General features: G+C 45.7%; 1 protein-coding gene across 1 annotated transcript in view; it reads left to right on the forward strand.

The window, feature by feature from the left end:
* The first annotated feature begins 3,516 nt into the window (after window positions 1-3,516).
* dhx57 (DEAH (Asp-Glu-Ala-Asp/His) box polypeptide 57) overlaps window positions 3,517-25,372 on the forward strand; it is a 110,525-nt gene continuing 88,669 nt past the window's right edge. The window contains exons 1-2 of the mRNA XM_084324430.1: window positions 3,517-3,785; window positions 22,495-22,707. Of these exons, the coding sequence (XP_084180556.1) occupies window positions 3,634-3,785; window positions 22,495-22,707 (365 nt within the window). The 5' untranslated portion in view covers window positions 3,517-3,633. The remainder of the gene's footprint in view (window positions 3,786-22,494; window positions 22,708-25,372) is intronic.

Genomic DNA, 25,372 nt, shown 5'->3' on the forward strand with positions numbered 1-25,372 from the left:
CACTAGCTCACTGTATCACTCCCGATAGTAAGCCTAATGTCAGCTCACTGTATCACTCCTGATAGTAACACTAGCTCACTGTATCACTCCTGATAGTAATGCTAGCTCACTGTATCACTCCTGATAGTAAAGCTAGCTCACTGTATCACTCCTGATAGTAACACTAGCTCACTGTATCACTCCTGATAGTAATGCTAGCTCACTGTATCACTCCTGATAGTAATGCTAGCTCACTGTATCACTCCTGATATTAAAGCTACCTCACTGTATCACTCCTGATAGTAATGTCAGCTCACTGTATCACTCCTGATAGTAATGCTAGCTCACTGTATCACTCCTGATAGTAATGCTAGCTCACTGTATCACTCCTGATAGTAATGATAGCTCACTGTATCACTCCTGATAGTAATGCTAGCTCCCTGTATCACTCCTGATATTAATGCTATCTCACTCTGTATCACTCCTGATGGTAAAGCTAGCGCACTGTATCACTCCTGATAGTAAAGCTAGCTCACTGTATCACTCCTGATAGTAAATCTAGCTCACTGTATCACTCCTGATAGTAATGCTAGCTCACTGTATCACTCCTGATAATGCTAGCTCACTGTATCACTCCTGATAGAAATGCTAGCTCACTGTATCACTCCTGATAGTAAAGCTAGCTCACTGTATCACTCCTGATAGTAATGCTAGCTCACTGTATCACTCCTGATATTAAAGCTACCTCACTGTATCACTCCTGATAGTAATGTTGGCTCACTGTATCACTCCTGATAGTAATGCTAGCTCACTGTATCACTCCTGATATTAAAGCTACCTCACTGTATCACTCCTGATATAGTAATGTCAGCTCACTGCATCACTCCTGATAGTAATGCTAGCTCACTGTATCACTCCTGATAGTAATGCTAGCTCACTGTATCACTCCTGATAGTAATGCTAGCTCACTGTATCACTCCTGATAGTAATGCTAGCTCCCTGTATCACTCCTGATAGTAATGCTAGCTCACTCTGTATCACTCCTGATGGTAAAGCTAGCTCACTGTATCACTCCTGATAGTAAAGCTAGCTCACTGTATCACTCCTGATAGTAAAGCTAGCTCACTGTATCACTCCTGATAGTAATGCTAGCTCACTGTATCACTCCTGATAGTAAAGCTAGCTCACTGTATCACTCCTGATAGTAATGCTAGCTCACTATCACTCCTGATATTAAAGCTACCTCACTGTATCACTCCTGATAGTAATGTTGGATCACTGTATCACTCCTGATAGTAATGCTATCTCACTGTATCACTCCTGATATTAAAGCTACCTCACTGTACCACTCCTGATAGTAATGTCAGCCCACTGTATCACTCCTGATAGTAAAGCTAGCTCACTGTATCACTCCTGATAGTAAAGCTAGCTCACTGTATCACTCCTGATAGTAATGCTAGCTCACTGTATCACTCCTGATAGTAAGCCTAATGTCAGCTCTCTGTATCACTCCTGATAGTAATGCTAGCTCACTGTATCACTCCTGATAGTAATGCTAGCTCACTATCACTCCTCATAGTAATGCTAGCTCACTCTATCACTCCTGAGTCCTGATAGTAATGCTAGCTCACTGTATCACTCACTCCTGATAGTAAGCCTAATGTCAGCTCACTGTATCACTCCTGATAGTAACACTAGCTCACTGTATCACTCCTGATAGTAATGCTAGCTCACTGTATCACTCCTGAGTCCTGATAGTAACACTAGCTCACTGTATCACTCCTGATAGTAACACTAGCTCACTGTATCACTCCCGATAGTAAGCCTAATGTCAGCTCACTGTATCACTCCTGATAGTAACACTAGCTCACTGTATCACTCCTGATAGTAATGCTAGCTCACTGTATCACTCCTGAGTCCTGATAGTAACACTAGCTCACTATCACTCCTGATAGTAACACTAGCTCACTGTATCACTCCTGATAGTAAGCCTAATGTCAGCTCACTGTATCACTCCTGATAGTAACACTAGCTCACTGTATCACTCCTGATAGTAAGCCTAATGTCAGCTCACTGTATCACTCCTGATAGTAAGCCTAATTAGGGCTGGGCGATATGGCCAAAAATGATATCGCGCTAACAATATCGATAACAATATCATATCACTCGATATTCGATATTATCGATATTGTTAGATGTATCATTATATATATTTTTTTAAACAACGGATGTATGTTTATTTTGCAGCAATTCTTTGTCGTTGCCGCCATCTTTAGTGTTACAGCCCCTCACACTCCAGTTCTCAGGCTGCAGCTGGTTTGAAAGCGAAACTAAACAGGCTTCTCTGCTGCTGGCTGTGGCACCAGGGGAACAGTTCTGGCTCTGCTAGTTTCTTTTCTATCTTTTGGCGCTTTTTTGGTGGACAAACCACCGCACATGTGACTCGTGACTGGAGTCTTGCTCTGCCTACTGTGTACAGACGGTAGAAAGCAAACAAAATAAATGGACAAGAGAAAAATAAATCTCAATTTGGTCAGTATTGTCATTTGGACAAGCAAAGCCATTACTTTAAGTTGCAGGCAAGAAAGACAAGTCTGTCCACTGTCGCTGGTTTTAAAACTGCCCTGTTGCAGGTCACAAAAATAATATAAAAAAAAAAATTGATATTTTCTTTTTTCGATATATATTTTTTCTATATCGATTATTAAAATATATCGCGATAATTATCATCGCCCAGCCCTAAGCCTAATGTCAGCTCACTGTATCACTCCTGATAATAAGCCTAATGTCAGCTCACTATCATTCCTGATAGCAACGCTAACGTTAGCTGGTGAGTGGTGACGTACTGAAGCTAAATGGAGCATGCCAGTTTTCAACATTATTTAGGAAATTACATGTTATTCACGTGTTTCGGACTATTGTATGTCTCAAGAGCTGATGTAAGGCTAGTATTTATTTGTGTGTTCACAGGTAATTTCCTGGTTTAAATGGGAAATTGTTGAAAGTAAGTATCTTGGTCTGTTGTCGTCATCTTCAATACTGTCCTTGTGTAGCTGTCCATTTGAATTGTTCTCTTTATGATAATGCCATCCATTTGTTGCAGTCCACTTTGAGAAATGAGCGCAAGGAGAAGAGGTGGACAGCCCAACAGAGGAGGAGGGAGATTTAACAAGCCAAGTGGAAGAGGAAGAGGAAGAGGAGGAGGAGGAGGAGGAGGAGGAGGAGGAGGAGGAGGAGGAGGAGGAGGAGGAGGAGGAAGCAAGAAGGGTGACTGGGATGATGGTGATGATTTCAGCCTTGATTTTGGATCCAGCAGCAGGTAGCGTCTGATATTCATTAATGAGATGATCTCCTAGAGATCCATTGACAGATCATTTGATTCCTTGCCCTCTCTCTCTCTCATTCTCTCTGTACAGGTCTACATCAGGCAGAGGTGGGGGTGGGGGTCGCGGTCGTGGAGGAAGAGGAGGTGGGGGAAGGGGTCGAGACAGGGGTGGGAGAGGAGGTGGCAGGGGTCAAGACAGAGGAGGTGGCAGGGGTCAAGACAGAGGAGGTGGCAGGGGTCAAGACAGAGGAGGCGGCAGGGGTCGAGACAGAGGAGGTGGCAGGGGTCTCCCCAGGTCCCTGGTGGGGGACAGAGTGCGCCCTAGGCCCATGGAGACCAGGGCTCCCTCCAGGCCAGAGACGCTCAGCAGCACCATGAGTGCCATGCCCATGCCGAAGATCTTCATGACCAACGAGAACCAGGAGCAGCTCAAGGAGCTGCTGAGGGAACTCCAGGCCCAAGACTTTGATGAATCCTATGAGTGAGTACATCCTGAGGTCTGTTCCCTTGCTTAACAGACATGCCCCCCTTTTCAACCAGTACCTGAAATATAGGATAATATTGGAAATATAACTTTGATGCTTGTTGTGAAGGTTATCCCTCATCTCACCTGTCAATCTAAACACAAGGAGTCAGGATGACTTTAGCTTGTTATGAACGTTCGTCCTCATCTCACCTGTCAATCTAAACACAAGGTCAGGATGACTTTAGCTTGTTATGAACGTTAGTCCTCATCTCACCTGTCAATCTAAACACAAGGTCAGGATGACTTTAGCTTGTTATGAACATTAGTCCTCATCTCACCTGTCAATCTAAACACAAGGAGTCAGGATGACTTTAGCTTGTTATGAACGTTAGTCCTCATCTCACCTGTCAATCTAAACACAAGGAGTCAGGATGACTAGCTTGTTATGAATGTTAGTCCTCGTCCCACCTGTCAATCTAAACACAAGGAGTCAGGATGACTTTAGCTTGTTATGAATGTTAGTCCTCGTCCCACCTGTCAATCTAAACACAAGGAGTCAGGATGACTTTAGCTTGTTATGAATGTTAGTAGGGATGCCCCGATCACGTTTTTTTGCCACAGATACCGATCACCGATCGTCGTGAGCCATATCGGCCGATACCGATCCGATACCGATCATTTTTTATTAAAGAATTTAAATTAAAAATTATTTTATATACATTTTGATTTTTTTTTTATAAAATATATATATTATATAATTAGACTTGTACTTGTATTATCTGCGAGACATCGCCACCACGCAACAAGTCAAAATGCTCGCTATCTGCAAACAGCTCCACTGTCTGTGTACTGAGTAACCTCCAGCTACGGCCAGGATTCTCCGGCGCTGCAGCTGGACCCTAGTATTGGTATAAATCACATTGAGCAAGCCCTCAGCCCGAATACGCATCGAATCAATGTTATAAGACATTGATATCAGGAGCTATCTGTAGCTACTGCTAGCCGGATATATAACGTTAAGACAACGTTACGTTGCCTACTAAAAGTGAATAGTTGACTGGGTAATTTTGTTTAAACAGTAACGATAGCTAGGTAGCTAACGTTAGCTCACGTTGTATGCACTATAGACTCGAGCAGAGCCTCCTCTCAGTCCTCCGTGTTTACAAACTGTACACGGGCGGGGCAAGGGAGGAGGAGCAGCAGCAGTTTGCAGGTCCTGTGTGTCTGAGACAGACAGCGAGTGAGATCTACGCTTGATCGGTTTCCGCGATCGGCGAATATGACTCATCGGAATTCACGATCGCATATTTATACTGATTATCGGCCGATAACGATTGGTGGCCGATCGATCGGGGCATGCCTAAATGTTAGTCCTCGTCCCACCGGTCAATCTAAACACAAGGTCAGGATGACTTTTTATCTTGTTTTTCATTAATCTAAGAAGAAATACAGCAAACAGACCCTACTTGCACATATGTTACCCTGTCTAAAAGGGTGTGGTCTGAAAAGCAAACCAGAGAACCAAATAAACATTTGCATGTAATAACTACTACAAATCCTAATCTGCCTAATCTGAAATATACATGCAGTAATACGTCTTGATCGCATGGATGACGAGGAGCGACTGAACGCACCTTTAATCATATAATTACCAGAGTTAAAGTGGTGTCTAGATGTGAATGACGTTTGTAGGTTTAGGTAAAGAGAATGGTTGAGGTGAGGGACATATTTATACATCATTTTGTGGGTGAAAATTCTGACTAGTGTTGTAGAATATTTTAACTGAGCCAAGACCGTGAACTGTAGAAATTCAGATAGTAGTTTATTTTCTGTGGCCACAGAAAGTATCCTCAGTTTACAATCGGAGACAAGTGTAACACGAGCGTCTGACCAGAAAGTGAGAAAGAGCTCTGGTCATACTTACATTAAATACACAAACTTGGAATGACAAATGAAAACAAAGATGGGTTTAGGGGTTTTGTCGTATCTGACACAAGATTGATATGAAACAAAAGACAACAAAGAAAAGGACAAGATGACATATTCTGAAAATATGACATATCTAAGACAAACTGTCCTGGGCCTTGGTTGTTGTTTTTAAGAACATTGTTAACTCATTCTGCGCCACAGGTCGGGGCACCAGAGGGCGCTAGAACGCCAGAGCTGTAAGTCAATGGGGCGCTTTGTTCACTTGCTAGTGCTTAAAATATATCTTATATTATAGCCATGGGTCTAATACACCTGTTGATTGTCAGTGAGTTGCTTCCAGTCAACATGTACAAAACAGATTGTTTTTTCATCTGTACATTTCCGTTTTACATTTTTTTTTTTTTTTTATCTTTCCCCCCCCTCCTTTTTCCTCCGTTTTCCTTCCTGGTCGCTGCGCATCTACCCCCTACACCAGGGGTGGGCAATTATTTTTCCCTGGGGGCCGAATGAGCAACTGAAAATATGTTGGAGGGCCGGGCCAAAATTCCAAACTCAATTATGCATAATATAAATTTTATTTCTATATAAAAAGCAGTAAATGGCATTGTTTTGACCCCTGGTAAGAGTGTATGTTATTATTTGGCAATTAAAAGGTGAGGTTAGCTTTCAAAAATATAATTTATTCAAATAGAATTTATTTCCAAAATGATAAACAAAATGTGAAACATTAATAACAAAGGGCATGTATGAAAAAGTGCTATACAAATAAAGTTATTATTTTGAGTTTCATATACTATTGAAACAAGGATTTTCTTAGCTTTCTAAAGACATCACATCATCTTATAGCCAAAATAAACAAGACATGTCACTGAACTGTGTAAAGAAAAGTGTCCCAGTAGCCTTTTTTACTTTACATGCCTATATTAAACATTTAATGTTTTCAGAACTGTGCAAAAAAAAGAAAAAAAATATCAAGTGTCCCATTTCACTTGTTATATTTCCACATTTTAGTGTTCTTCAGCTCTTTTTTTTTCATTCAGTGTGATAAATCCAGTCTCTGTTGAGCTTTAACAAGTCCATCAAAGTCAGGTTGCATGTCTGAGGTGGAGATGCGAAGCACAGCTGCCAAATGTTCATCAGTGAGAGAGGATCTGTACCTGGACTTGGTAAACGTCATGACTGAGAATGTCTGTTCACATATAGGTGGATCCAATGAGAACCAACATCTTCTGAGCATGTCTCCTCATGTTTGGAAAGTTTTCCTCCTTGAGAGCAGAGTAGAACTCTAGCAGTGATGCTGACTTAAAGTGCTCTTTCAGTAGTGAATCAGACTGCAGGTCAATGAGTTCAAGCTGAACAACTATCAACACTGCAGGTAAAGGGAGAGGAAACCAGCTGCATTTCATCCTCAACCTTTTTGAAATCTTGAAAACGCATTGAAAATTCATCATGCAGTGCTCCCAACATGGATGAGTACCTGTGCCGGTGATCAGCTGATGGTTTGACTTCTTTCAGGGTTTTCATGTGTTTGAGATTGTTGCTGCCTAGTTGCCTTGAAATTAATTGCAACTTTGTCATGAAGGCTTTCACATGGCTATGCATTTCATGAGCAAAAATGCCCTTGCCCTGCAGTTGTGTGTTCAGTAGGGATGGGTACCGTTCACATTTTAACCGATACGGTACCGGTACCTGTGAATCGATACCTTTTTTCTGTATTTTAGTCTCTAAAAATGTAATCTACCTACCTCAGTCGTGAAAAAAGAAATCCAAACTTCAAATAACCACACTTTCGACTGTTTTCGGCTTGCCCCGACTGCTTTGTTGTTGAATCAAGTCAAATCCTAGGTAAGCGTATATTGTGCGTGTGAACGTTGACATGAAAAGAAAAAAGTAAAAAAAAATATTTTATTTTTATATAAATAATAAATATTTTAAATATTTTTATTATCATGTAATCTTTCGCGGGCCGTACAATGCCCAGGTCTGCCCTACACAGTCGGTCTGGGAGAGTGGAGGCTATCGCATGCTTTTCTTCCGACACATGTGTAGCCAATCAACCGCTTCTTTTCACCTGGCAGCGCGGACTCTCACTGAGAGGGTGTAACGTGTGGAAGGATCACACTACCCCCCTTAGATCCTTTCCTCGCTGAGCAGGCGCCCCGACGGAACTGTAGGAGTCGCTGTTTACAACGACCAGGACCCACCCACCGGCTCTAACACTGCCAATTGTGTTAGTACGACGGCCGGCCAAGCCGGAAGCAATGCGAGAGCTGGGCTCGATACCAGTATATCCTGCGTTGGTGGCGAGCACCTTGCCCACTGCGCCACCCGGCCGCCCGGTACATTTCCGTTTTATACCGTTTTTGAATAGGGATGCCCCGATCACGTTTTTTGCCACCGATACCGATCACCGATCGTCGTGAGCCATATCGGCCGATACCGATCCGATACCGATCGTTTTTGATTAAATTTTTTTTTTTTTTTTTTTTATTTTTTTTTAATAAAATATATATATTATATAATTAGACTTGTACTTGTATTATCTGCGAGACATCGCCACCACGCAACAAGTCAAAATGCTCGCTATCTGCAAACAGCTCCACTGTCTGTGTGTATTCTAGTAGCCTCCAGCTCCAAAAAGGATTCTCCTGTGCTGCAGCTGGACCCTATTGGTAACGTTACTGTGCTTTGGTCATATCACATTCAGCAAGCCCTCAGCTCGAATACGCATTGAATCAATGTTATAAGACATTGATATCAAGAGCTATCTGTAGTTACTGCTAACCGGCTAGATGACGTTAAGACAGAACTTTTTAGTTCAATGGGACATTTCGTTTTGAACAGTGAACTAACGTCAGCTAACGCAAGCTAACGCAAGCTAACGGAGGTATCAACATGGACTACTACACTTGCTGGAGCATTTGTTGATATCAGGAGCTATCAGTAGCTAGCCGGCTAAATACCGTTAGACAATGCCTACTAAAAGTGAATAGTTGACTGGGTAATTTTGTTTAAACGGTAACGATAGCTAGGTAGCTAACGTTAGCTCAGGTCGAATGCACTATAGACTCGAGCAGAGGAGCCGCCTCTCAGTCCTCTGTGTTTACAAACTGTACACGGGTGCGGGCGGGGCAAGGGAGCAGCGGCAGTTTGCAGGTCCTGTGTGTCTGAGACAGACAGCGAGTGAGATCTCCGCTTGATCGGTTTCCGCGATCGGCGAATATGACTCATTATCGGAATTCACAGATCACATATTTATACTGATTATCGGCCGATAACGATCGGTGGCCGATCGATCGGGGCATCCCTAGTTTTGAATATGAGTATATTTTTGGTGATTCTTAGTAATCCCAGGAAAAGACGCGATAATAGCCCTTTAGTGGAATACACTAAACACGTTGTCATTTTTCGCCTGATTACCGAATCTTCCTGAAATCAACGCTAGATTATCATTATTATCCTTCCTCGTACATACATGAAATGGCCCTCGTAGCACGGCCTTCCCCCCACCGCAGCCAACAGTGAAAAGCCACGCACACGCACACACACACACACACACAGACGGCTTCGATCGGGGTAGAAAGAAATATCAGATCAACGCAAGATTTTATATATAGAGTCCTTACCTGGTATCTGATGTAATGCAAAAGAAATAATCCAATTATCTGATCGCCATTCCAAATACTGCTTGTGGAGGTCCGTCCCACATTGCCCGGCATTGCATATGAAGGGGGGGAAGCATCGCAGATGTAATGTTGTAAACGCTAGTCCTGCCGGAGTATTTAAACCCCGCCCGCACGACTCCGATCGGCCCAGAAAAGAAACTACACCATTTCTAATAGAGTGCAATACCGACTGGAAGGCATAGGCGGCGGTATTTGCCCTTTTGCGAGCTCAGACGGAGCGGTAGAGCTTGCGGCATTATGTAGCCCTAAACCGCGATGATTTTCATTCGAAGCTTAGCTCACCCGGCAGCGCGGCGGCCCTGCGGTCCGTTGGTTTCAAGTTCGAATCCCGTCAATTTTTATTTTTTATTTTTTTTAACGTGTATTCTTTCGCCGGTTAAGGTTAGGCATGGTTAAGGTTAAGGTTAGGCATTGTTTCGGAGTTGGTTAAGGTTAGAAAGGTTACGTTTAGGCGCTGTTAAGGAGCTGGTTAAGGTTAGAGTTTGTCTTAGAGAATGGCAATATTCTTTCTATGGTTAAGGTTAAGGTTAGGCATGGTTAAGGTTAAGGTTAAGGTTAGGCATTGTTTCGGAGTTGGTTAAGGTTAGAAAGGTTAAGTTTAGGCGCTGTTAAGGAGCTGGTTAAGGTTAGCGTTTGTCTTAGAGAATGGCAATAGACAGCCTATTTCCGCACTGCCGCTCTCTCGCGCTGCCGCGGTCACATTGTCACATTCTTGCACTCCTCCGCTGTTAAAAAGCAACACGCATCCAGTATATACACTATAGATACACTTAAAGGGGACATGCATTATAAATGGCTTTTTTCAGTGTCTAGCATTGTTTTATAGTAATAGGAGTTAGTATCAATGGGTCTGTGTCTCTAAATACCATATTGGCGGATTGCTCTCATTCAGTTGAGACAATTTCCTCTCCATTTAATTAGGTCATTCTGATTTGACTCACTCGATGACGTAACTCGGCGCTGGTGGAGCTGATTGTGATCTGATTGGCTCTATGGTTGTAGCGCGAGTGAAACCCGACACTTCCTCAAATGGGAGAGGCAGAGCGAGCGAGCGGGAGAGAGAGAGAGAGAAGGGGACCTGTCTTATCTCACACACGCAGCGTTTGTTTACACAGTGCTCCGTGCCTCTCTCCTCTCTCTCTCTCTCTCTCTATCTCTCTCGCAGGCAGTCGGACTCAGGAGCAGCATATCACTGTAATATCTTTGCGCATGCTCCCACGCGCACGCCCGTATTCCGATCCGTACAATAATAATCTCATAGGTATATATTGTCATTTGAAACAAGTTACCAATGCATTGTCCCGTGGGATTATGCCCCCCCCCGCGGCGAAATTAATTAGTATCCCCCTCAATCTCTCTATATCTCTCTCTGTCTGCCAGTCGCAGACTGTGTGGGTGACTGTCACTCAAAGTGCTTATGGGCAGAGCCAGGCCAACACTGCCTGAAATCCAAAGTGAGAAAAATTATGCTTTTCAGTACTTGATTAGAAATATAAAACAATGCATTTCTTTTAATAAAACCTTACAGAGGTGTTCCATAGACTCACAGGAATTGTGTAAAGTTGCCCAAATAGTGCTAGGAATAGTAATGCATGTCCCATTTAAGGTATAGATACAAATACAATATAGTAATATAAAAAGTACAAACACAAGATAGTCCAGTGGTGAGAGTCCAGTGATATGAGTCTCTAGTTTCCAAGCACTATTTTTCATTTTCAAGGATGTCACTCGAATTAGGGCTGGGCGATATGGTCAAAAATGATATCACAATAACGACATGATAATGTTATCATATCACTCGATATAGATAATTATCGATATTGTTATAAGTATTAAAACAAATTAGTTTTTGTTTTTTAAACAACAGATGTATGTTTATTTTGCAGCAATTCTTTGTTGTTGCAACCATCTTTAGTGTTACATCCCCTCACACTCCAGTTCTCAGGCTGCAGCTGGTTTGAAAGCGAAAGTAAACAGGCTTCTCTGCTGGCTGTGGCTCCAGGGGAGTTGAACAGTTCTGGCTCTGCTAGTTTCTTTTCTATCTTTTGGTGCTTTTTTGGTGGACAAACCACCGCACATGTGCACCGTGACTCGTGACTGGAGACTAGCTCTGCTAGCACACATAGCCTACTGTGTACAGATGGTTTCAAACTGTATTTTAAATTAGAAAGCAAGAAAAATAAATCTCAATTTGGTCAGTATTGTCGATATCGATTATTAAAATATATCGCAATAATTATCGTTTTATCGCCCAGCCCTAACTCGAAGGATACAATTCACTTTTAAATGCTGTTTTTTTTAAGCATCTTCTTAGCCTGCTTGCCAGCAAGAGCATCACATGCGAAGAAATGAGGAAAAGCAGTTGGAGTGCGCGAGACAGCGACTTGTCAGATTTGATTAAAACAGAACCAAATGTTAGTAATAGTGCTGTCAGGCGATTAAAAAAAATTATCTAATTAATTACAGGATTTGTAATTAATTTATCTAATTAATCGCATTTTAATCGCATAACCATTTTAGGCCTGATATTCTATATTATATAATCATATTCCAAATTGCATGTGTCCGGATGGCAGAATTCAGTACTGTATCTAGTCTACAAAACCTTCTGTTTAATCATCTTCCATCTATTAATTTGCTTAGATTTTTCAGGTCTGGTCAATTTGAGCATGGTGTTATTCACAGTCAAAGATAACATTTCTGGGCGCTCCAGTAGCACACCATGTACCGCGCTGCGTCGCGGATCGGCCGACCCGAGTTCGATTCCCGGACCCGCCGTTATTTGCCGAATGTTTTCCCCTGCTCTCTCTCCCGTTTCACCCTCACTGTATCTGTCGGTCATGTCTGACCAGGAAAAAGCGATAAACACGAAAAAAAAAAAAAAAGATAACATTTCTTTTATTGATATTCTCATTTGGTTCATTACAATTTACTCAAAATAAAATGTTCATTCAATCAATCACCACGCAGATTGATTGATTGAATGAACATTTTATTAACAGATTGCAGAATGGGTACAATACAGTACAGCTCAATACACACACAATTGTTAAGGGGATGCAGACCAGAGAAAGACTTTCGTCTTGTTTACATCAGGGTCCCCCATTTTCAATTCATAATGAATTGTAAGTAAGGGTGCAACTTGCATGTCCAATCCATTCTTTGTGGATCTAGCCCACAGTATTTCTGACACTGGGAAGTGGGAATACATTCCCTGAGATCCATATATGTCCCTAGAATCAGATACCAAGAACATGCAAATGGACCATATTAAAAAAAGTCTGTAAATGTGTATTCTACGTTGTTATGGAATGAATGAGATACAAAAAAAATATTATATAATATATATATATATATACCGGTATATATTTTTTTTGTAATTAATTTTGAGTTAATTTTCATAACGTGATAATTTGCTGTGTAATTAATTAATCTAATTAACGCGATAAACTGACAGCCCTAGTTAGTAAATCTTTGAGTAATTACAAATGACATCTACAGAAATGTCTTTGTGTGGCCAGTCCAATGCATAACAGTAACATGGACATCTAAGTCCACTCTTCTTGTTGATAGATGGTCATCAGAAATAAACAGTTGTATTCCTCTTGAGAAAATAACTTACCGTTTCAGAATAATTTTTGAAATTGTATCAATATCACGATCCTTCACATTGTGCAACTACTTAACAATAACGGTCTACATCAGTAACAATAACCAAAAACCAAGGGAAAAAAATATGAAATGTGCAATCCCTTTGCTAGAACAATAACATATATAACAATAGGTGTTGTGAAGGGCCAGATTAAACCGAATATATATATTTATTTATATATATATATTTAATTGTATTTGTATATTCTCTAATATTCCCTGATATCCCTTGTATATTCCTTGTACAATATGCATTGAATATCCATTCTAGCCTACTGAACATCCCATAATAGTCTCCATTCTACTATTGGTCGAGACCTTGGTGCCAGGCTGCCATACCCCTCAGACCCAGTTCAAACGTACCGCTCCACATGTACGAACAAGTCCTAGTTCCGCGTAGGAATCTGGCTACCGCACCACTAATGGGACTATTTGTTCATAGTGCGTATATATACTGCGCTACTAAAGTAGGACTTCCTTTTCAGTCCAGTTTCTTACCCTCCAATAGAGTCACAGACGTAAAGCCTCCCCGCGACGCCACGTGTGGGAGTAAGGCCAAGTTCGCCTACCATCGGTATTGAGACATCGTGTATATTAATATTTGAATAGTCATATTTGGCACTATATCGTCGAGTTGGACGTAGTCTATTAAGCTAATAATAGTCTGTTAATATATAGTGCTTCGTGCGGTGAGAATACTACCGTAGTCAGTACCCCATCGTTTCGGGCAGAGAACTGGCTGCTTACCCAGGGTGGTTGACCCCATGTGAAGCTGCACCCGAGGAGCCCCAGAGCCGACGAGCGAGTGGACCTGTATACCGGATTATTCTACCGACGACAGCCCGCCTTCCCAGGCACGGATTATGCTTTGTATACTTTGATGATTCCATGGATAAAGACCCCCGACACTGCCGTGTGTTGGAACCCCCCCCCCTGGAGAGGACGCAAGGTGAGGAGACGCTCTGCAAGACGAGGTCGCTTCACGTCTCTCCCCCGTGGACCGGAGAGAGCCGGCCCACAAAGAGTCCACCTGCTTTCATCTGTGGTCCAAGGATCGCCGGCGCATTGAACGGCACTACAGTGGGTTCACCTGGGATACCCTTGGCCGGACGAGGCAGCCGGATTCTACCCCCCCCCCCCTCCTACTCCTGTCGGCTTACAAGCGACCGGATTAACCCCCCCTTAGTGTATCTAGTATATAATCATTAAAGTATCATTGCTGTTATTCCTTAACTATTCCAGGTCGTATATTTACCACCTGCGCCTTCAGAGATTGGACATTCTCTATTGATATACTGACGAATACTCTTTGCCATAAAAGTGCATACTATTTCAATTCATAAATGTAATTAAGTGATTAAGTGCTTGCTCTACACACCATTGCTGTGTAGTAATAAACGCATACTTCGACTTCGTACATTTGTGTTGGATCCGTTTCATCTACGTGAGAGTGTTTATGATAATATATTTATGCCGTGTACTGGGTGGCCGAATATTAAGTACAAAGGTAGTGGTAGTAAGTATCATATCTAGTAATACAGTCAGGGAATTGTACCCCTCAGTTACAATTGGTCCTTCGAGCCGGAGGGTAATTAGTGTAATATTAATATAGTGTTATTAATATTGAAATGGCCTATGATGAACACTCCACGAAACGATCCTCCTAACCAACGCCCGCAGCGCGAACGACGGCTCCCTCAGTACTTAGAGGCTTACGCTGTCAGTCAACAACCTAGTCTTCTACTAACAGTAAACGCGGTAAAACTAGAAAGTAAAAGTATGTCTAACCCCAACGCCCAGACTACCCCGACCATAGAGGCCCCTACGGGCTCTAATGTAACTGACCAAGTTCACGGTGGGGACCAGTGGGAACCAGACATGACTTCACACCCCGCCAGTACTGAAGAAGTAGTCCCCGATGAGTCCCGGGAGGAATACAACGCTACCGAGAGAGGACTCGGCACGGAAGAAGACGGGGAGAGCACCGTGGAGATAGGGCTCCAAGGCTCCGCAAGGAGTACCCCGAGGGAAGGCTCCCCTATACAACCGCCTTCTCCCAGCGAGGCAGAGAGGACCCTACAGCAGGCCTTCCTCATCAGCCTGAACGCCGCTGCTGAACGCGACCGACTGCAGATCCAGCAGCGAAGCGAACACGAGCAGATACGTCTAGAAATAAGACGCATTCAGATGGAAGAGAATGTGGCCCGAGAACGAGCCGGTGCTCAACGGGACGCAGCGCGCGACAGACAGCAGTCGCAACTAATAGAACAGCTGATCAGACGGACAACACCCTCTCCCTCCGCCAGAGGCTCCAGGAACTCGTCTAGACACACCTCCAGGGCGGCATCCCCTAGCCGAGTAAACAACCCTGAACTTGACCAACAGACGAGGTCTATACCCCCCACAGACCACCTCCCCCCACCGGTCCAAGCGAGACCTAGCAACCGGGAAGGAACAGCATATCCTGTGGAGAGGCTAAACCAAAGACTACAAGCACTGGATGACCTAACTGAAGACGAAGAGGAAGAGGAGGAGAACCACGCCCGAAGACAGCACAGTACTCTACCGGACCAGGAGGTCCGGTACAGCCCAGGCTATACTCCCGCGGAGCTGCGCTACAGACCCCCGACTCTATACACGGGTGAGCACGACGCACGACCCGCACCGAGGAACAGCACCTGGACAAGCGGGCCACGGTACACTGCCGGTACCAGCCCATACCAAGGAGCGGGAGGAGACTCGCCTAGGAGGCCTCTCCCCCAACGCTCGCCGATGTATCCACAGTCAGCGTCATACATTGGCACGCCTATGGTACCCGACTTCACCCAAGAGAACCGGGCCCAGTATACAGAACTCCGCATGTGTCTGGAGACCATGTTGGTGGATGTATTGGATGAACGCCACAAATACGCCATCCTACTGAAGCACTTAAAGGTACCCCGCGCACATAATATAGCGCTCGCCTACGCGACTTCCACCACCCCATACACAGCAGCGCTGGTAGCATTGGACCAGAGGTATGGGCGCATATGGGATTACGTGATCCAGGAGATCCGACACATCGACCGCTTACCCCCAGCAATAGACAATCGAGCACTGGACGACCTGTCCATCAGAGTGCAGTCCCTGGTAGGGATGTTGGGCGCGCAAAGAGAGAAGGGGAGGCATGAACTTTACGCCAACTCAAATGTGGAAAGGATTCTGGAGAAGCTGCCGCCCGCTCGTCCGGAGCGCTTTAGGCGGCAGAGGGACCACAGAGACCCGAATGGCCCCGAACCGAACCTCCTCGATCTAGCAGACTTCCTGGCGAGAGAAGTCAGCAGCCTACGGCTAGATACATTCGGACGGAGCACCCCTGGCTCCAGAGAAGGAACCGGACGACTAAATGATGGAAGAAGATCGGTGACTGTGATGCACCAATCGGAGTCAGTACCGAGCAGCAGGAGCCACAGTACCCCCTCCAGAACGGAGAAGTGGAAGATAGTGTGCCCCTACTGTGAGAAAGAACACTGGCTAGCGCAATGTGACTTCTTCCCCAAGCTGAACGCGGAGGAAGCAGGTCAATGGATAAAGTCCAACAAGCGCTGTTTTCGCTGTGCGCGCTCACACATGGCAGCCGAATGCCGCTTAAAGAAAAGGTGCACCAAGTGCGATGGAGCCCATCTGGACATACTTCACGACAGTAACAGACGGCGCCCTTCACCTGCACCATCCAGCCGCAAAGCGAGCGTCATGTACATCGATCCCGCCAGCAGCAGTGGAGCCCGAGTACTCCTAAAAGTAGTGCGTGTGACACTAAGCTACCAGAATAAAGTCCTGGACACTTACGCCGTCCTCGATGACGGGTCAGAGAAGACCCTGCTGCTCGCCTCCGCTGCGGCCCAGCTAGGGCTGCGGGGAAGCGAAACCCAAATGACAATTCGGACAATAAGACGAGATTTGAAGACGATAAAGGGCGAGAATGTCTCATTCTCTATCGCAGCAAGCGGCCAGCCTGAGCGACGGTACCAGATTACAGACGCTTTCACCAGCCAAGAAATAGGGCTGTCGCGGTACACATACCCCGTCGCCAAGCTGATGGAGAAATATGCACATCTGCGCAAGTTACCGATCCCGCTCATAGACAATGCTATGCCGACCCTGTTGATAGGCTCCGACCATGCAGACCTCATTGTCCCGATAGACCGGGTTCATACCGGACCCCGAGGCTGTCCTGCAGCAGTCGAGACCCGTTTGGGATGGACTCTCCAAGGCCCGCTCGCCAAATCTCTCAACCGAAGTACAGCCACTAGATGTCTCCACTCCCGAGTCACAGAGGGAGAAACCGCACTCCTGCAACACGTAGAGCGGCTATGGACCTTGGAACAAATGCCCTTTAAGAACGGAAAGAAAGACATTCGCTCTAAAGATGACATTTACGCCATTCACCTCCTCGAGACAGGGACCAAGAGAGTCCCGGTCAACGGCGTGTTGAGATACGCCACGCCACTCCTGCGGCGAGAAGGAATGCCTACTTTCCACGCCAAGACAGACGCCACAGAACGGTACCTGCTGAACACGGAGCGGCGCTTAGCCAAGAACCCCGCCCAAGAGAGTGTATACCGCGCTGAGATTGAGAAGCTCATCACAGCGGGACACGTCACAAAGATGGACATTAAAGAGGCTGACCAGACCACTGAATCGTGGTACGTGCCCCACCACAAGGTCCATCACAACGGTAAAGACCGCATAGTATTTAACTGCAGCTACCAGATCGGATCCCAAAATCTGAATAAAGAGTTACTGCCCGGTCCCACACTCGGCCCCTCCCTACTCGGCGTTCTACTCCGCTTCCGCCAGGAAAAGGTGGCCATCAGCGGGGACATTAAAGGAATGTTCCTGCAGGTGAGATTAGTAGAGGCGGACAAGCCCCTGTTACGGTTCCTATGGAGAGAGAAGCCAGGAGATGAGCACCCAGCCATCTACCAATGGGAAGTCCTCCCCTTCGGAACGACGTGCAGCCCCTGCTGTGCTACATTTGCACTACAGAAACATGTAGCAGAGGACCCAGCAGCGGACGAAGACGTCCGACACAGCGTAAAGAACAGCTTCTACGTAGACAACTGTCTACAAAGCCTTTCAACCCAAGAAGAAGCCGAGGCTCTCCTGATTAAACTCCGCGCCTCATTGATCAAAGGCGGCTTTGATCTCAGGCAGTGGGCCAGCAGCGATCCGCAAGTACTGCGCAGCCTCTCCTCCGAGGACAAGGCAGCCAGCAGCGAGACCTGGATGGCTACAATCCCGGGAGAAGCCCAGGAGATGACCCTGGGATTGGTGTGGCGATTCAAAACAGATTCGCTTCACTACAGACACAAGCCCCTGACTACGGAGCAGGGAAGGCCGGCGGCGGCGCCGACCACCAGACGGAGTGTGTACACAACACTCGCCCGACAATATGACCCGCTAGGATGTATTCTACCGTACACCACCAGGGCAAAAATGATTGTACGAGCATTGTGGGACAAGGACCAGGGCTGGGACGACCCCATTCCCGCACACCTTGCATCCACCTGGAGAGAGTGGGAGATGGAGCTCCACTCACTCCCAGGCGTTAATATGCGCCGAAGCTACTTCCCACCCACGGTGAGGCCAGAGACATGTAAAATGGACTTACACGTCTTCAGTGACGCCTCAGAGGTCGCATACGGATCAGTAGCCTACTTGCGGGCCCAAGACCAGGGGGGAGAGATCTACACAGCATTTGTCCTCGCCCGCTCGAGAATAGCCCCACGCAAGCAACAATCTATCCCACGTCTAGAGCTCTGCGCAGCCCTAGCCGGAGCGCACCTAGCCACGCTCATCCAACGTGAGCTCACCATACCGGTGTCTAGAACAATCCTGTGGTCAGATTCCACGACAGTACTCGCCTGGATCAAATCGGACTCATGCAAGTACAAAGTCTTCGTGGGAGTCAGAGTCACCGAGATTCAAGACTTAACTGAAGAGTTAACCGGAGAAACAGAGTGGCGCTACGTTGATACAAAACAGAACCCAGCTGACGTCATCACCCGGGGGATGCCCCTGGATGACCTCACCCGTCGCAATGTCTACAGTGACGGCCCCGCATTCCTAAGACTCCCGGAAGGACAGTGGCCCATGCCTATCCCGAGGGAAGCAAGTCCAGAGGAGGTGGAAAATAAGAAGTCTGTGTTCTGTGGATTGAGCACCGTAGCCTCCACCGACCCTAACATAGACGATTGCACGTCCATAGAGAGTGCACAACAAAGAACATTCCTGCGGTACCACCCGGAGTGCAAGTCCCCCGCTGATATGTCAGCAGCTAACTACGAGGAAGCAGAATTGCTTCTACTGCAGCGAGCCCAGAGAGACTCGTTCCCCGATGAATTGGCCTGTCTACAGGGAGGAAAGCCCGTCCCATCCGACAGCAGATTAATTCACCTGGCCCCCGAGAGCGACGCTCATACCCTCATCAGAGTGGGTGGTCGCCTACGCAGAGCCCCCAATCTACCGGATGACATTAAATACCCGATCGTATTGAACAGCCGACACAAGGTCACAGAGCTGATTATAAAGAAATACGATGAGGATGTACATCACGCAGGAGCAGAAAGAGTCTTCGCGGAAATCAGACGTCGTTACTGGATCCTACAAGGAAGAGAGGCGGTACGACGCTTCCAGCGAACATGTCTAGACTGCCGCAAGTGGCGCGCGCAGCCCAGCATACCAAGGATGGCTGACCTTCCTCCATGTCGCCTCCGAATCGGTGACAAGCCATTCCACTCAACGGGTATGGACTGCTTTGGCCCGCTGCACATAAAGAAAGGAAGAGGAACCGAGAAGCGGTGGGGTATTGTATTCAAATGCATGACCACCAGAGCGATACACATCGAGCTTCTCCCGACCATGAGCACAGACTCATTCCTTATGGCCTTCCGAAGATTCACATCACGGAAAGGAAGACCGTCTACCCTATTGTCCGATCATGGGACAAACTTCAAAGGCGGCGAAAGAGAGCTGAGAGAGAGCTTCCAAGCTATGGGCCCAGAACTTAAGACCCACCTCGCTCCAGCACAGGTTGATTTCCAATTCAACCCCCCAAACGCACCCCACTTCGGTGGCACTTGAGCGAGAAGTGCGCTCCATAAAGACAGCCCTGTACGCAGTACTTGGGGCCCAGACTGTGGCGGATATCGACCCAGTTACCCCCAACACACTCCTGATGGGGCGGCTAGATCCTGCATTACCCCAGACAATGTACCGGCCTGAAGAAGCGAACGGCCGACGAATGTGGAGGTACAGCCAAGTATTAGCCGACAAGTTTTGGAACAGTTTCCTACTGCACTACCTACCGTCTCTACAGACCCGCCAGAAGTGGGTAAAGGAGAGACACAATTTGACAGAAGGAACAGTCGTCATGATTATTGATCAATCACTGCCCAGAGCTATGTGGCCGGCCGGCCGCGTAAGCAAAGTGATCACCGGTGCCGACGGCAAGGTCCGAGCAGCTGAAGTGCTCGTCCAGGGTCGCACTTACACCCGTCCCGTGGCGAGGCTCATAGAACTGCCTCGACTCCCAGACACAATCGATGATGACCATGACCCTACAACCCTATGACTTTGTGAAGTTGACTGACCCCTACAGCAAACCCTTATGTGTAAATAGACAACGCGATTAATCTGTCTCTGTTTAACTGATTAGGTCTGGGACCAATCAGGGGGTGGCTGTTGTGAAGGGCCAGATTAAACCGAATATATATATTTATTTATATATATATATTTAATTGTATTTGTATATTCTCTAATATTCCCTGATATCCCTTGTATATTCCTTGTACAATATGCATTGAATATCCATTCTAGCCTACTGAACATCCCATAATAGTCTCCATTCTACTATTGGTCGAGACCTTGGTGCCAGGCTGCCATACCCCTCAGACCCAGTTCAAACGTACCGCTCCACATGTACGAACAAGTCCTAGTTCCGCGTAGGAATCTGGCTACCGCACCACTAATGGGACTATTTGTTCATAGTGCGTATATATACTGCGCTACTAAAGTAGGACTTCCTTTTCAGTCCAGTTTCTTACCCTCCAATAGAGTCACAGACGTAAAGCCTCCCCGCGACGCCACGTGTGGGAGTAAGGCCAAGTTCGCCTACCATCGGTATTGAGACATCGTGTATATTAATATTTGAATAGTCATATTTGGCACTATATCGTCGAGTTGGACGTAGTCTATTAAGCTAATAATAGTCTGTTAATATATAGTGCTTCGTGCGGTGAGAATACTACCGTAGTCAGTACCCCATCGTTTCGGGCAGAGAACTGGCTGCTTACCCAGGGTGGTTGACCCCATGTGAAGCTGCACCCGAGGAGCCCCAGAGCCGACGAGCGAGTGGACCTGTATACCGGATTATTCTACCGACGACAGCCCGCCTTCCCAGGCACGGATTATGCTTTGTATACTTTGATGATTCCATGGATAAAGACCCCCGACACTGCCGTGTGTTGGAACCCCCCCCCCCTGGAGAGGACGCAAGGTGAGGAGACGCTCTGCAAGACGAGGTCGCTTCACGTCTCTCCCCCGTGGACCGGAGAGAGCCGGCCCACAAAGAGTCCACCTGCTTTCATCTGTGGTCCAAGGATCGCCGGCGCATTGAACGGCACTACAGTGGGTTCACCTGGGATACCCTTGGCCGGACGAGGCAGCCGGATTCTACCCCCCCCCCCTCCTACTCCTGTCGGCTTACAAGCGACCGGATTAACCCCCCCTTAGTGTATCTAGTATATAATCATTAAAGTATCATTGCTGTTATTCCTTAACTATTCCAGGTCGTATATTTACCACCTGCGCCTTCAGAGATTGGACATTCTCTATTGATATACCGACGAATACTCTTTGCCATAAAAGTGCATACTATTTCAATTCATAAATGTAATTAAGTGATTAAGTGCTTGCTCTACACACCATTGCTGTGTAGTAATAAACGCATACTTCGACTTCGTACATTTGTGTTGGATCCGTTTCATCTACGTGAGAGTGTTTATGATAATATATTTATGCCGTGTACTGGGTGGCCGAATATTAAGTACAAAGGTAGTGGTAGTAAGTATCATATCTAGTAATACAGTCAGGGAATTGTACCCCTCAGTTACAATAGGCCTACAGTTAAATAGTGCTTTTTCAAAAATAGAGCAAGATTTCTTTCTTGACTTGAAAAAAAGAAATGATATATATTTGAATAAAATAGGCCCAGGAATCAGAATTAGTAAAGATAATTAGTACACACACGCACACACACATATAAGAGAGGGAGAATAGCTTATAGCAGACTTAATCATTTTAGAGTATTTCTGCTAATTAAGTGAAATATTTATTACAATCAAACCCCAAAGATATTTGACGTGACTCATTGGCATCTTGCTTGATCAGACCAACATACCTCTCCTTTGTCTCAGTGACTCCGATTCAGATTACCTGGGAGACGAAGAGGAGGAGCAGCAGGAGGAGGACGAGTTGGACCCCCGTGAGGAAGGCCAGTTCTGGGTGACTAACGATGAGCCCGTGGAGAGCGCAGACGGCACCGTGTACGAGGAGGAGCTGGAGTCGGAAGAGGAGAGGCAGAGCCCCGAGCCCGTTATCTCCCTCTTCGCCATCGGCAAACTCTGCAGGTGAGAGACCATACAGTGGCTCAGGAGGTAGAGCGGTCGTCTGGTAATCAGAAGATTCCCGGTTCGATTCCGGCTCAGAGAGAGGGGGGGGGGAGGGAGAGGGAGACACAGATAGGCCTTTCACACCGGCCGGGCTCCGTGCCAGAGCCGGTTCCCGAACGTAATCTCGAACCGGCCGGCGTGTTCACACCGGGAATAATTGGTTCGGAATATGACGGAGGCTTTAGTTCGGCCCTCTAAGAAAACACTGAGCACCGATTTTTCATGTTCCAAACCAGTGTGAACGCGCCGGCCGGTTCCAGATTACATTCCCGGCCGGTGTGAAAGGCATATCTGAGAGAGCGAGAGAGAGGTCAGTGACAGTCAACAACAATGTTAATTCATATTAGGGCTAGGCGATATGGCCAAAAATTATATCACGATATCGATAACGATATCATATCACTCGATATCTATAATTATCGATATTGTTATAAGTATATAAATATATATATATATAAATATTTTTTAAACAACAGATGTATGTTTATTTTGCTGCAATTCTTTGTTGTTGCCATCTTTAGTGTTACATCCCCTCACACTCCAGTTCTCAGGCTGCAGCTGGTTTAAAAGCTAAAGTAAACCGGCTTCTCTGCTGGCTGTGGCTCCAGGGGAGTTGAATAGTTCTGGCTCTGCTCGTTTCTTTTCTATCTTTTGGTGCTTTTTTGGTGGACAAACCACTGCACATGTGCACCGTGACTCGCGACTGGAGACTAGCTCTGCTAGCACACATAGCGTACTGTGTACAGACGGTTTCAAACTGTATTTTAAATTAGAAAGCAATCAAAATAAATGGACGAGAAAAATAAATCTCAATTTGGTCAGTATTGTCATTTGGACAAGCAAAGCCATTACTTTAAGTTGCAGGCAAGAAAGACAAGTCTGTCCACTGTCTCTGGTTTTAAAACTGCCCTGTTGCAGGTCACAATTATTATTATTTTATTATCAATCGATATCGATTATTAAAATATATTGCGATAATTATCTTTATCGCCCAGCCCTAATTCATATACGATAATCATGTCTCAGTGAGGCCCAATAAGTCGAGACTATGGTCTGTTATCGGCTCATTTTACCAAAAGAGCTTTGGTTGGCAGAGAGCGAATGTTGATAAGGCCAACCTTCAAGCACTCTGTATATTTAACCATATTTAGCCATGTGTGTGTGTTTCAGCCATAGGTTTAATCGCAATTAAGTTGGCGCGGTTTATCGGACGAGCTCGGTAAAGCGGAGCGTAATGAGATATTCTAGTTTTGATTGGATAATACCGGGTTAGGGATAGCGATAGAAAGAGAGGAGTGGGGAGCCTAGTGGAGGAGGGACCCAGCATGGTTAGGAAAGGTATATAGGGATTTGCAGGCTCAATCGGTTTAGCATGACTAGCAGGCTCGCTACGAGCCTGTACCCTGGCATGCTTGTGGGGTGGCTGTCAGCCCAAAGCTATGATCTTGTCTATAATTCTAGATAAGAGAGAGGCGCCTTGCATGTTAGGATGCACGCCGTCCTTTCTCAGCAAGCCAGGGCGATCCCGGAAAGAGGACCAATTATCCACGAACCCTAAGCCCTGTTCTTTACAGTATTTTTCCAGCCATTGGTGTAAAGAAGCTGTCCTACTCATGAACTCATCATCATGCCCGTTTACAGGCAGGGGGCCAGAGAAGATTACTCGATGCCGACACATCATTCTGGCGAGGTCAGAACGCCTAACTACCGTATGTTGATCTTTGTGACCTCAGAGACTTTCATCCTACAGTCATTATTTCCGACGTGTATAACAATATGATCAAATTCAACTTCAGTGGGTGGAAGATGTTTGTTATCTTTTGCCTTTTCTATGCTATTCGCCAGAAATCTCAAGTTTGCTTCAATGTCGGTAGCTCTGGCTCCCCCAAAACATTTAATCTCGGCTGGCTTGTCTAGCTTAATATGCCGGGTGATGGAGTCGCCAATTACTGCGCGCTGGGACTGGAACCCGCATCAAGTGTAAGATCAGGTTGCGGATAGGGATGGGAATTGATAGGATTTTATCGATACGATTCCATTATCGATTCTGCTTATCGATTCGATTCTGCTTATCGATACCCTTATCGATACCTGATCAATTTATAATTTACATAAATAAATTGGAAATGCAACAGAACTACATTTACATTTACATTTAGTCATTTAGCTGACGCTTTTATCCAAAGCGACTTACAAGTTCTGTACGACAAGCCATCAGGAAGGGCACAACTCTATCAGCTGAGCAACAATGTTCATCAAAGTGTTGAGTGCTACAGTGTAGGTTAATTTATTAGGACAAGTGCATGACAGTACGGTTAGTTAGGGTTAGATATATTTTTTTTTATTCAGATAATGGTTGAAGAAGTGCGTCTTTAGTCGACGGCGAAAGATTGGACGTGATTCGGCTGTCCTAACTGGGGTGGGTAGTTCATTCCACCATTGTGGGGCAAGGACTGAGAATAGGCGACTTCTCTTTGATGACCCTCCCGGAGCTTGGATAGGAGTAGGTCTGAGGCGGCCAGAAGATGCAGAGCGTAGGGGTCTAAGCTGGTTAGAATAACAACATGCAACTTGACATTTCTGATTGTCATTTATTGTTGAGCCCCCATGTCAGAAAAATACA

Source organism: Notolepis coatsorum (genome assembly GCF_963971535.1).
Source record: "Notolepis coatsorum genome assembly, chromosome: 1".
Taxonomy (NCBI): Eukaryota; Metazoa; Chordata; class Actinopteri; order Aulopiformes; family Paralepididae; genus Notolepis; species Notolepis coatsorum.